Source organism: Neoarius graeffei, chromosome 6 (assembly GCF_027579695.1).
Source record: "Neoarius graeffei isolate fNeoGra1 chromosome 6, fNeoGra1.pri, whole genome shotgun sequence".
Lineage (NCBI taxonomy): Eukaryota > Metazoa > Chordata > Actinopteri > Siluriformes > Ariidae > Neoarius > Neoarius graeffei.
The window spans coordinates 48,512,864-48,526,818 of NC_083574.1; the positions used below are offsets into that span (position 1 = coordinate 48,512,864).

The 13,955-nt window shown below is 42.8% G+C and overlaps 1 protein-coding gene across 1 annotated transcript in view; it reads right to left on the minus strand.

Moving 5' to 3' along the window:
• The window catches only part of bmal2 (basic helix-loop-helix ARNT like 2), a 99,600-nt gene extending 88,722 nt beyond the window's left edge, over positions 1 to 10,878 (minus strand). The window contains exon 1 of the mRNA XM_060923761.1: positions 10,633 to 10,878. Within this exon, the coding sequence (XP_060779744.1) occupies positions 10,633 to 10,690 (58 nt within the window). The 5' untranslated portion in view covers positions 10,691 to 10,878. The remainder of the gene's footprint in view (positions 1 to 10,632) is intronic.
• Between the last annotated feature and the right edge of the window lie 3,077 nt (positions 10,879 to 13,955).

Genomic DNA, 13,955 nt, shown 5'->3' on the forward strand with positions numbered 1-13,955 from the left:
TTTCTGACAGGTTAGGCGCAATTTCGATCTTTTAAAAGACAACGAAATTTCACCTGATACTTTCACAATTATGCCGCTTTTCCACTACAAACGCGGCTGAGTTGGGCTGAGCCGTGCCGTGCTGAGTCGAGCTGAGCGGGGCTGTTGGAGTTGCATTTCGACTACAACCGCGCTGAACCGTGCTGGCTGGAAGTGGGTGGACACATTGGGTGGAGTTAGTGAAAGTGGGTGGACGTCAGGTGATGTCGTTAAGCAGCGCAAACAGTGACATCAGTGAGCTTTTAAGTGGTAGTCTCACGACCCGGAGAGTAAACAATAAACATGGAGGACATGGAGTCGTTAGTGTTGCTGGTCTTGGTGCTGTGGCTTGTTGTCACCGACAACGCGGACAGATACTGGCAAGAGCGTATAGATGAGGCGAGGCGCATAAGGCTTCAGAAATTCTCGTAATTCGTAATTATTCTCCTTCCGGGTTTACAGTGTTTACAGATCCCAGCGCGCTCGCAGGGCGTGTGTGGGCATGTGAGGACACTCCTCCTCACCAATCAGTGCACAGGGGAGTGTCTGCTCACGCCCCCAGCCTCACTCGGCACGGCTTGGCTCGCTTCAGCCCCACTCCAAAACGGTGTGAGTTTTAGGGGCTAAGCAGGGCTGAAACGAGCTGAGTCGTGCTGGTTTTTGGTAGTCGAAACGCGAGCCGTGTCGGGCTGAAGTGAGCTGAAGCGAGCTGAAGTGAGCTGAAAAAGGGTAGTGGAAAAGGGCCATAAGTAGATAATCCCAACATATACAACATATTTTTGGGGGGTGTACAAGTTCCACGTCGTAACTTCGTGGGATTTTTTTTTAAAAAATCGGGTTTATGGGATTTTCAATAGTATGGCTCTCGGCTTAGGAATGCTACCACTAGGATCGCTGTGTTTCATTTTCCCTCCCTATAATGGGCAACAAGGCATTGAAATGAATCTGCTTTCTTATGCACGATATTTAGAGTCAGAGAGGTAAGGCGGTACAGCAGGTAGAGTTGCTCAAGCCTCAACGTCAACTTTTGACACCTTATGACCTAATAAATAAATAAAATAATAAATAGCCCTCCTTGAATTTCCTTTTGCCCTAAAATTCTGCGGTATTTCGGCAAGTTTTCAAGTACACAGTTCAAGGCAATACTGATATGTTTCCTAGGGGTATAATTGAGGCTACATCCACACAACGAGATTTTTTTTTTAAAATATCGCGTCCACATGGGCAACGGATCAGTAAAATTTCAGGTACATATGGCAATGCAATGCTTGCTGAAAACGATGCAATACACATGCCACACCACTACGTGCGCTGTAAGACGGTCCCATCGGAGACACCAGAACAATAGAAGTAGACGCATGCGCATAAACCCCTTCTTCTGTAGCATTAGCCACATAAAGTTTTGATTATTAATCAGTAGCGTAAAACGAAAGACGCGGAAAGAGGAATGAATGGGGGAAGATGGAAGCCGGTACGCCAACATTCTGATATCCTCCAGAATTCTTTAATGGTCCGGAATAAATTGAATGCTACATGTTGATGGATTACTTTGTTCTTCTACGCCCTTTTTGAGGAATGTATTGTTGGACTTAAACCAACATCTGAAGAGGTGAGATCGCTCCTTTTTTTTCCCTATTTTTGCTGGCGGGATTGTTTTTGGAAAGCACACAGGCGGTGCGCGGTTTGGTACTGCTTCCGCAGTGTTTGGACTAAAGACTCTGCCCTAAGGGCTATTCTCTCACTCTCTCTCTCTCTCTCTCTCTCTGCACCATTACACAATAAATATTCACAGTGAAAATATTTTGTAAGCGCGTTTCATGAACCAAGTTATAGGATTTGTTGACAACTCGCATCGAGTTCGTTACACTTCTACCCGGCGTGAAGCACTGACAGTCATGTGGTTGTGACGTCATCATAAACAAATCCATTCTACTCATCCAGACGACTTCGCAACGGCGCCGTTGCCAGATTTTTCGCTCTCAAAAGATTTCGTTTTGGGTCACACAAAACGCCGGTGCCGTGTGGACGCCAGGCCGAAATGATAAACAATTTTATTAGATTCACCTGAATCCGTTGCCGTGTGGACAGGGCCCCGAGTTATTTAGACCCAAAAAAAACCCCCCCACCAAAACATTTATTTCTGCAACAGAAGAGCAAGGCAAGCCCTGAAAACATGAAACATAAATCAAAGTCATATACATAAGACTTGTGTACGGTACTAGTACATCTTTTTATATAGAGTTTAGGATGCAAAACACACTTTGTTTTGCCTAGAACAATGACTAGCAATATTGCAAAGATGAATTATAAAAGCTTAAAAACCATTATAAAACAGGAGTCTGTACTGCAGTACTGTCTTATTCAGTTTGCCATTGCATTTAGGAGGAAATTAAACATGTCCTCCTCATCTTCACATGCATGATGGGCCAAGACACATTTACCTATGGGATAATTCACCATGCAAGTGATATATTTACTGTGGACATCCTGAAGTCAATCCGGGAAAGCACAGAGGGCACCAGCAACCACTCGTACTGATGAAAAGCACAAACGCGCACGCACGCTTGAAGTGAGCCAATCAGAATTGCCATTACAAATCGGGGGGCGGGCGGGCAGGCAATCACAGGGGAGGTGAGGATGCTGGTTAATACGGCTTGTTTTTTGCAATGTACTCGCTTGAAAATCATTTTTGTCCTTAAAAGAAGCAGACCATAGGTGTGCCCAAAAAGGCCTAACTCGCTAAAATATTTCTTCCCAAGTCTCTTGGCTGGGCAATGCTTGGCATTGAGGCTTGTCGCTGCCTGTGCAGAACAGGTTACAGACTGTAGAGTTTCTGTACACATTCTCCCCATGTCTGCATCGGTTTCCTCCAAGTTCCACCCAGCTTTAAAAAAATAAATAAATAAATGAGGGAATTTGCCATGATACAAAATTGTCCCCAGATTACGTCTATAATGTCCTTAGAACAATCTTTGCAGGTCTGAATGTGCGTACAGGGTGCTTGTGATGGACTGGTAACCCATCAGGATGTAGTCCCAGCTCTCAGGCATCATTCCTGGGATAGACTCTGGACCGTGATCAAGTAGTTAGGAAAGATGGAGTGCTAAACTGCCAAAACTCCTTAAACACAATATACTGTGTATACACACACAGTGAGTGCGTTTACATGCACATAGAGAAAATCGAATTTCTGCCATAGCTCGACTGAAATCGAAGTTCTAAATGCCATGTAAACACCTTAGCTCGGCTGAAATCGAAACGAACTGGATTTCTCGTAATCGAGCTACGCGACCTAGATTATGCGATTTTTGCCGAGCTACTTAGTGCATGTAAACCCTATCGAGCTACATAGTCGAGCTACTTACTTCAGCACTGCCCCTTCCGAAAATGACGAGTGACGAGACCACAAGCGGGAAACACAACAGCCTCGGTCGGCATGACAACAGTAGTAGTAGCGAGCAGCAGAAGAGGTCAGGAGGAACAAGGAAACAAAAAACAATTGAACTTTTTGTGTGTTTATTAAGACATGTTAAATTATAAGCAAAAAAATGGACTTTAGAAAAATATACAATTGTGCAAAATAAGTTGTCTTACAAAACATTGGTCTGCGCAGGACAGTTTGTAGCCAACAGGTGGCAATGACACGTGGTGTGAATGTAAAGTGGAAATCACTCCTCTTCTTCATGACGACAACCGGAAGTGTACCAACACGATGGGGCGTGTAGCGCCACCTGTGGCTCGGGTGCACAATGTACCTCACACAATAGCTCGATTTCCTTGTGTGCATGTAGGATTGGATTTCTCTGGCACCCCTGCTGGGACCCTTAGCTCGATTTGGATGTGCATGTAAACGCACTGACTATTTCCTCGGGTTTTTTTTTTTGGGGGGGGGGCAGTGGTCCCATCACCAATAAGCTGCCACTGTTGGGCCCTTGGACAACCCTATTAGCTCAACCTAACCACACTGACCCCACACAGAAGCAGGATAAAAGATGTAAAAAAGAAGATAGGGTTTCCTCACTACAATCATTTATTTATAGGACTTTTTAATCTGTTGCATGGTTAAGGGTATATCAACTCAGCTACACCAACTCCAGTACACAGGGATGGTTCAAAGTCACTTCACTAATTATTATTATTTATTTTTTTATTTAACCATGTTTGTCAAGAGATCAGAGAGCTGGCCTACAACAGTGCCAAGTTTGACCTACATATTACACAAGTGCTGGTTATGCATTAAGCACATGCCAGATCCAGGAGCACCGACACCAGGAAACACCACAACACTTCAGTTATTCTCACACATCATTCACATTGGAGGGGAGAGAAGGGAAGGGGGAAAAAAAGGTCTGCATGCATTTTTCATCCCTGGTCTGAAGTCATATTGCCCATATACAAGTTAAAAAAAAAAAATTATGAAATGTATCTCTCACTTCCATACAATGCCGATACAAAGAACTCAACAGGTTACAGATCAGGGGTGAGTTTCCCCAAAAGCATTGTAGCACAAAGATCATAATTAAATGGTAGAGTGAGCATCACAAACACTCTCTCTCTCTCCTAGATAAGATGCTCTTAATGTTGCGAGGCTTTTAGGGAACCCACCCAAGAAGGTTCAGTGTTCAAGGCCCAGAACTACCAAGCAGTCACTGTTTCACCCTTGGACAACCCTACAGGCTCAATCTATCCACATGGACCCATCATACTGTACAAGTCGGAACCCTGCTGAGAAACAAACTCCAGTAGGTCCTACACCCCTTACACATCACTCATTGTTTCATTTCATTTGGCAAAGAAAGTGAACAATAAACACGTCAATAATAGTAATAAATACATTTTATTTGGAGAGCACTTTTCATGATACTCAGATGCTTAACAAGCATAAAATCAGTAAAAAAAAATCATAATCAAGAAAAATCATAATGAGCCTTATTGCACTTGACTAAGGAGAGAAGAGGCATAAAACCAATGCAATAAAAAGGCATACAGTAAGACGGTGTTAATCATAAATTAAAAGCAATTCGAAAGAGATGGGCTTTGAGAAGAGATTTGAATATGGGAGGGTTTGCCCAACTTGAGCGTAACGTAATATTGCGCATGCACATAAAATTGGTTGGCAAGAACCATTCACAATAGCCAAAGTTGCATCATCACCTAGTTTTCGTAGCGATTTATCGCAGTATGCAAGTTCATTACCAACTGATGCTAAGCAAAGATATGCAGCAAAGCTTCTGTACAACAGTGGCACCAAAGTTTTGCCTGATCCTTACGCAGTTACGGACAAATGGGACCCAAATCCGAGCACCTGACCTTCAGCGGTATCTACCTGTATGTGATTGATACACCTTCAATATACACTAAAGAATCAATGAAAGCCTACAAGTCTCTTGATGCATACAAACAAGTGTTAATTATTCAGTTGTTTTATTGAAATACTCATTTATATTTGCTTTTTTGTGCCTAATAATGAGACAAAGATTAAATAGGCACAATATAATCTTTGAAACATAATTTAATGTTGTTGCTTCACACACACACAGACCTGGGAGCGGTCGCCGTGACGTCACGAAATGGTCACGTGATGTTTTGGTTGGCAAGAGGCTATTTATAAATGGCCGATCGGAGTTATCGGGTCATTAATTAATTATGGCAGTGCCGTGTCGTGTTATCGGCTGCACATGCAGATTTGACAAGAACGATCCCGAGAGCTTTTACCGCATACCACAGAAACCTGAAGCTCGCCGAAAGCTTTGGATCGCAGCAATTAAATATGACAAGCAATTAAGCAAGTTCTACATTTAGAACACAAAAGCAGTGTTTTAAATCCAGGCTATGCTATTTATCTTCAAATACATATCATGAAAAGTTCAACCAATCTTCTAATGTCATATTTATACTGCAAAAAGTACATAAATTTGCCGCGAGTGCGTTTGCGGAAATCGTACTCGTGTACTGCATACAAATCAGCTGTTCGTGCGTTTTTACTCATCTTTTGGTTGATATCCAAGCAGTGTCATAGCACAATAAATTATTCCTGATTTTTTTTCGCAGTCCGGTTTCCATCAAATCCTGCGCTCTGATTGGTTCGCGAGCGGGTCCGTATCCTACGATACGGACCCCGGTTACGGACCTTTCGACTCGCTCATTCACAACAACAAACAGCAATTTGGGCCAACATTTATTTTTGCATTTCTCAGGAGAATAGCATTAATTTTACAGCATGGATAGCGATAACGACTGTGTTCACAGCGAAAGCGAGTTTTACTACCCTGAGGAAGAAGAAATAAAACATTTCAGGAGAAAGCTAAAAACCTCTAACTGTTGCTAACGGCGAGCAAAAACATGGCTGAATCCTGAATGACTCAATTTTGTATAAATAGGGCACTACATAGGCGACAAAATGTAGTTTTTTTTCCTGCCATGGAAGTGCACTTGTATACCGAGGAGGAAGCCATTTGCATTACAGCCGTGAATGAGGATTCAAAGTGGCGGCTCGGCTCGGTTTTCCCTTTCGGGCGCTCTCGTTTTCTGTTAGAATTTGGTAAAGAAAAAAATATATTATTTACCAGCTTAAGGTCGGTCCGTATGGTGAAATACCGTGAGCTCAGCCTTTTACACTGACCTCGGCCCAGAGGGCCTCGGTCACGGTATTTCACCATACGGATCGACCTTAAGCTGGTAAATAATATATTTTTTTCTTTACCAAATTCTAACAGAAAACGAGAGCGCCCGAAAGGGAAAACCGAGCCGAGCCGCCATTTTGAATCCTCATTCACGGCTGTAACGCAAATGGCTTCCTCCTTGGTACGGCCCCTTTTCACGTGACGTCACGACAAACGCAGCCGCCATTTTGGACATGTACTACCAGTAGTCTACCACAGCCAACAACGAGGAACGACGGCGAAGCATCGAAAGGAATATAGCCATCAAAGAAAGTTTTTACTTTCAACAAGACTTCCATCATGCCATTATATTGTTGTGCACCTGGATGTAGTAACCATCAACACACAAGGCAAGATTTATCATTTTATCGGATCCCGACAGATGCTGACCGACGGAGAAGATGGATGGTCTCTAAAATATTGGCAAAATGATGTTTATTGACATAGCAATCGTGTGCAACGGGAAGCATTTGCATATCCGAGGTGTTGTGTTTACATCAAAGATAAAATAAACCGATATGACAACGACTGCTACTGCCAGGTTGGGGACACAAACTAGTAGAAAGGAAGTGTGCCAACAGTCTTACTTTGTGGTCGATTCTGCTTTAAGGTAAGCTGCATTTAATTATTCGTCTGCTGTGGGTTTGGAATCAGTAGCCTGACCGATTCGTTCATGTTTGTGGTGCCATTTGTTTGTTGACGCGTGTTGAAATGGAAGATTGGTTGTTGACATGATTTCCAGTGATGCTTTGGTGCTGCTGTGGATCAGATGTGTTGAGTAGCCTGACTTTTTTTTTCTTGCGTGTGGTATCATTGTTGACGCGAGGTTGTTTTTTGAACATGATTTCCCCTGATGAGTTATGACTTCAGACGCAATGCGTGTGTGGAGTCCGCGTGATATGTGCGTAAGAGAGGCTTCTCATGTGTTCGGAGATCCGCGCTCTGAGACAAGCGCAAGCACCACCCCCCAAGGGAAAAAAGGGACCCCCCGAAAATATCGGCATAGTTCGAACACTGGGTTGGAGAAAGTAATGGCAAACAGTGAGTGCACAAACCATAGAAGGTAAACTGTACACAGCGCCAGGGCAGTGTGATGGTATGTCTACTTTTAGATTGTGTTAGCTTATCAATGAACACACTCGTCACTCGACGAGTTTGACGTCTTTATGACAGATACTTAAATGTGTGTTAGGTATTATTGTTGCAGTCTAAGCAGTCATTGTAGCAGCTAGATATTTATTCTGGTGACATTGGGCATACCTAACCACCTGTGTTTTCTTTCTCTCCCCCCCACCCCAAATCTGTCCCTCTGAGTTACATGGAGTCAACAGGAAATCTTTTGGTGGAGACGGTGGGGACCTCGACTGGCTATCGTAGCCTGCAGGGAATCGGCCGTCAGACATTCTGTCGCATGTCCCAGACCCGGTGAAATGTAACTGAATTGTCTTGGCCAGGCCTAAGGGTCCCATCTGCATCTCATCATTGCTGAGGAGTGTGCTCCCATCACCCAATCAAGCATCCAGCCAGAGCAGGTCATGATATATTTTTTACCATATTAACATGCCATTGTGCGTCATGCCTGATGTAAAGACTCTCGTCTCTGCGAGCCTACCACACAGATTTAATACTTGTCATTTTTAGGGCATACCTAACAACGTGTTTTCTTTCTCTCTCTCTCCCCCCCCCCCATCTGTCCCTCTGAGTTACATGTTGATCCTGGGATTGAGATGCTGGCCTCTTCTGCCCCTCGGACCTGCTTGGTCCATCCTGGTGCCCTATGTCTGGTCGGAGTTTTATCGCCCCACTCCTGTGAAGGACGGCCCCATGAGGACAGTTGAGGGTTATACCTGTTAAAACTGTTAATATTATAGTCAGGCTGTCTGTTGTTGCCCAAATGAGGATGGGTTCCCTTTTGAGTCTGGTTCCTCTCGAGGTTTCTTCCTCATGTCGTCTGAGGGAGTTTTTCCTTGCCACCGTCGCCACAGGCTTGCTCATTGGGGATAGATTAGGGATAAAATTAGCTCATGTTTTAAGTCGTTCAAATTCTGTAAAGCTGCTTTGCGACAATGTTTATTGTTAAAAGCGCTGTACAAATAAACTTGATTTGATTTGATTTAGATGAGCGAGAACCGAAAGGGTCTGTGCCATAAACCGTTATTTCTTCATGTCCAAAATGGCGGTCGTGTTTACGAAGGTCACGTGAGTGAAAAGGGTCTATACAAGTGCACTTCCATGGCAGGGGAAAAAAAAAATAAAATAAAAAATACATTTTGCCGTCTATGTAGTCCCCTATTAAATAGGAGTCATTCAGGATTCAGCCATGCTTTTGCTCGACCAAAGTTGTACAGTATTATGACCTTTATATTGCATAAAAAGCCATTTGGTGAAACTCTGAAGAAGAGACTGTACTGGTTTAAAAAGTTTTTACCGAACGTAATATGTATTAGGATAACATGGCCCCAAACGGGCCTCATTAACTATGAGCTCAAACTGTTAGCAAGTTAGAGGTTTTTAGCTTTCTCCTGAAATGCTTTCTTTAATTTTGTCTTCCTTAGGGTAGTAAAACTCGCTTTCGCTGTGAACACTATTATCGCTATCCATGATGTAAAATTAATGCTATTCTCCTGGGAAATAATATTCTTTTTTTCTTTACCAAATTCTAACAGAAAACGAGAGCGCCTGAAAGGGAAAACCGAGCCGAGCCGCCATTTTGAATCCTCATTCACGGCTGTAATGCAAATTGCTTCCTCCTCGGTATACAAGTGCACTTCCATGGCAGGGGGAAAAAAAACTACATTTTGCCGCCTATGTAGTGCCCTATTTATACAAATAGGGGTCACTCAGGATTCAGCCATGTTTTTGCTCGGCGTTAGCAAGAGTTAGAGATTTTTATTTTTCTCCTGAAATGTTTTCTTTTATTTCTTCTTCCTCAGGGCAGTAAAACTCGCTTTCGCTGTGAACACGGTCGTTATCACTATCCTTGTTGTAAAATTAATGCTATTCTCCTGAGAAATGCTGGCAAAAATTTAAGACCTGATAATCTTATTTTAAAAAAAAAATGTTGACAAAAAAAATGCTACAATATTGTTTGTTGTGAACGAGCGAGTCGCCAGAGGTCCGTACCGTAGGATACAGACCCGCTCACCAGCCAATAACACGACACGGCACTACCATAATTAATTAATGACTCGATAACTCCGATCGGCCATTTATAAATAGCCTCTTGCCAACCAAAACATCACGTGACCATTTCGTGACGTCACGGCGAACGCTCCCATAGATAACTCAGTGCAGTTTACTTCCATTCCTGCTGATTATGTGCAGAAAAACCCCGGCTCAAAGCAAAAGCAGTGCTGAAAATAAAATGAGACCTCAAACAAAAAACACTTACAAAAGCTTCCCAAAAACTTCAATTCAAGCGTCGTTTTTAGCCTAATCAGAGACTTCTGGGACCGAAAAAAGAAATTGTAGCTGTAGTCTAGAGTTATTCAAGAAGAGTTGATGCACAAGATGAAGTTGCCTGAAGACTCAAACAAACAACAAGAGACAGGCGCCACTCGATAAGCTCGGTTTATTATTAACTCGTGTTAGTGTGACCATGGTGTACTGACTAGTGTAGTGCAGTGCCAGGCCTGATTATAAACAAACTCCACATTCAGAACAAACAAACGCGTTTGCACTACTAGAAACTGTTTCTTGTAGTGCAAGTTTCCAAAACAGGGCAAGGCATCCAGCGGCAATCTGCGACTACAAGACTTTGCTCTACTGAACTACTGACCTAGTTTGAGTGCGAACACCAATGAGAGCAGAACACCAACAGCTCCCTCTGCGCTCAGTTCAATTCCCCTCCCTCCGGATCAGCTCGCACTCTGTCAGCGCCAAACGGAAACAAACCACCGGTAGATGTGTCGAGAACGTGTGTTTAATAAGCACTGCCCGGCCGGTGACCTACCTGTCTCTCCCCCAGGGGTTCCGTCACCGGTGGCAGCCGCTGCATCTCTCGCTGACATGGCTGGAGCCGGTACGCCGGGGCCCAGTACGCGGATTCATGTGGAGGAGTAGGCGGTAATAAATGCTGGAGAGGGTGGGCAGCGAACCTTTGTACAACTCCACTTCTGTCACCAAAATTAGCCGAAAGCGGCAGCGTCAAACTGCCCAGCAGGCAAACCCCGGCGCTCGGTGTAATCAGGACGCAGAAGGTTGGAGACTCGGAGGAGGGGGAAACGCGGAAGCAGACGCTCGTGGCTCCGCCCACCGCGCTAAGAGCCCGCCTCCTTCGCGCTCCATTCCCTCACGTTCGTAAAGCAGCAAGTCACGCGATAGGTTATGCAAGCAGAGAAAAATGCGGTCACGGATTGAGCAGCGGTCTGCAGCTGGAACCGGGTTAGAGTCAGGACGAAAAGTGTGCAGTGTCGCCATACTATGGTGCCGCGTTTTTCCTACTTAAAAAAAAGTCACATACTCATAATAATGACTTACTATTTCATAATATGAACATTTTTCCAAAATTCTGATTTAATATCTCTTTATTTTTATTATTATGAGAATTAAAACCATAATTATAAGACACTTTCTCATATTTCATTATGGGACAGCAGGATACAGTATTAAGTTATTATGATGAGACAGAAAATCACAGTGATGAGAAAATTATCTCATTATTATGAAATAGTCAGTCATAATTATGAGAAACCTTGTCGTGGTGGAAATGGGCTTCTATAATATCTGTAGTTAGCTGGCTTTGTCTTAATCATTTACATGCTTTTTAATCACACAATTATTGTTGTTTAGCTAAAATGGGGTCCAAAAGTCTGAGTCCACGAGTGAAATAGTGAATGCTTCTATTTTACACTCTTTTCTAATTGTATATAACAATTTTCATTACAAAATATATTATTGACAACTTGAAAAGTAGAATATTTGAAATATTTACATGCCTTTCAGAGCCTCTTAGTATTTGGTACATCCCCCCTTTACTTTAAAAACAATTATATTAGATTAGATAAAACTTTATTGATCACCTTGGGAGTATATATATACACAACCCCGATTCCAAAAAAGTTGGGACAAAGTACAAATTGTAAATAAAAATGGAATGCAATGATGTGGAAGTTTCAAAATTCAATATTTTATTCAGAATAGAACAGAGATGACATACAGTTAGGTCCATAAATATTTGGACAGAGACAACATTTTTCTAATTTTGGTTCTGTACATTACCACAATGAATTTTGAACAAGACAATTCAGAAGCAGTTGAAGTTCAGACTTTCAGCTTTAATTCAGTGGGTTGAACAAAATGATTGCATAAAAATGTGAGGAACTAAAGCATTTTTTAAACACAATCCCTTCATTTCAGGGGCTCAAAAGTAATTGGACAAATTAAATAATTGTAAATAAAATGTTCATTTCTAATACTTGGTTGAAAACTCTTTGTTGGCAATGACTGCCTGAAGTCTTGAACTCATGGACATCACCAGACGCTGTGTTTCCTCCTTTTTAATGCTCTGCCAGGCCTTTACTGCAGCGGCTTTCAGTTGCTGTTTGTTTGTGGGCCTTTCTGTCTGAAGTTTAGTCTTTAACAAGTGAAATGCATGCTCAATTGGGTTGAGATCAGGTGACTGACTTGGCCATTCAAGAATATTCCACTTCTTTGCTTTAATAAACTCCTGGGTTGCTTTGGCTTTATGTTTTGGGTCATTGTCCATCTGTATTATGAAACGCCGACCAATCAGTTTGGCTGCATTTGGCTGGATTTGAGCACACAGTATGTCTCTGAATACCTCAGAATTCATCCGGCTGCTTCTGTCCTGTGTCACATCATCAATAAACACTAGTGACCCAGTGCCGCTGGCAGCCATGCATGCCCAAGCCATCACACTGCCTCCGCCGTGTTTTACAGATGATGTGGTATGCTTTGGATCATGAGCTGTACCACGCCTTCGCCATACTTTTTTCTTTCCATCATTCTGGTAGAGGTTGATCTTGGTTTCATCTGTCCAAAGAATGTTCTTCCAGAACTGTGCTGGCTTTTTTAGATGTTTTTAGCAAAGTCCAATCTAGCCTTTTTATTCTTGAGGCTTATGAGTGGCTTGCACCGTGCAGTGAACCCTCTGTATTTACTTTCATGCAGTCTTCTCTTTATGGTAGATTTGGATATTGATATGCCTACCTCCTGGAGAGTGTTGTTCACTTGGTTGGCTGTTGTGAAGGGGTTTCTCTTCACCATGGACATTATTCTGCGATCATCCACTACTGTTGTCTTCTGTGAGTGTCCAGGTCTTTTTGCATTGATGAGTTCACCAGTGGCGGCACGGTGGTGTAGTGGTTAGCGCTGTTGCCTCACAGCAAGAAGGTCCTGGGTTCGAGCCCTGGGGCCGGCGAGGGCCTTTCTGTGTGGAGTTTGCATGTTCTCCCCGTGTCCGCGTGGGTTTCCTCCGGGTGCTCCGGTTTCCCCCACAGTCCAAAGACATGCAGGTTAGGTTAACGGGTGACTCTAAATTGACCGTATGGGGTTTTTTTTCTGTTTTCGCAGCTTAAGGATGGCTTGTTTCACCTGCATGGAGAGTTCCTTTGACTGCATGTTTTCTTCACAGCATAATCTTCCAAATGCAAGCACCACACCTCAAATCAACTCCAGGCCTTTTATCTGCTTAATTGAGAATGACATAATGAAGGAATTTCCCACACCTGCCCATGAAATAGCCTTTGAGTCAATTGTCCAATTACTTTTGGTCCCTTTAAAAACAGGGTGGCACATGTTAAGGAGCTGAAACTCCTAAACCCTTCATCCAATTTTAATGTGGATGCCCTCAAATGAAAGCTGAAAGTCTGGACTTTATGTCCATGTCCATTATATAACTATAACTTGAATATGTTTCAGTAAACAGGTTAAAAAAACAAAATTTGTGTCAGTGTCCAAATATATATGGACCTAACTGTATCAAATGTTTAAACTGAGAAAATGTATCATTTAAAGAGAAAAATTAGGTGATTTTAAATTTCATGACAACAACACATCTCAAAAAAGTTGGGACAAGGCCATGTTTACCACTGTGAGACATCCCCTTTTCTCTTTACAACAGTCTGTAAATGTCTAGGGACTGAGGAGACAAGTTGCTCAAGTTTAGGGATAGGAATGTTAACCCATTCTTGTCTAATGTAGGATTCTAGTTGCTCAACTGTCTTAGGTCTTTTTTGTCGTATCTTCCGTGTTATGATGCGCCAAATGTTTTCTATGGGTGAAAGATCTGGACTGCAGGCTGGACAGTTCAGT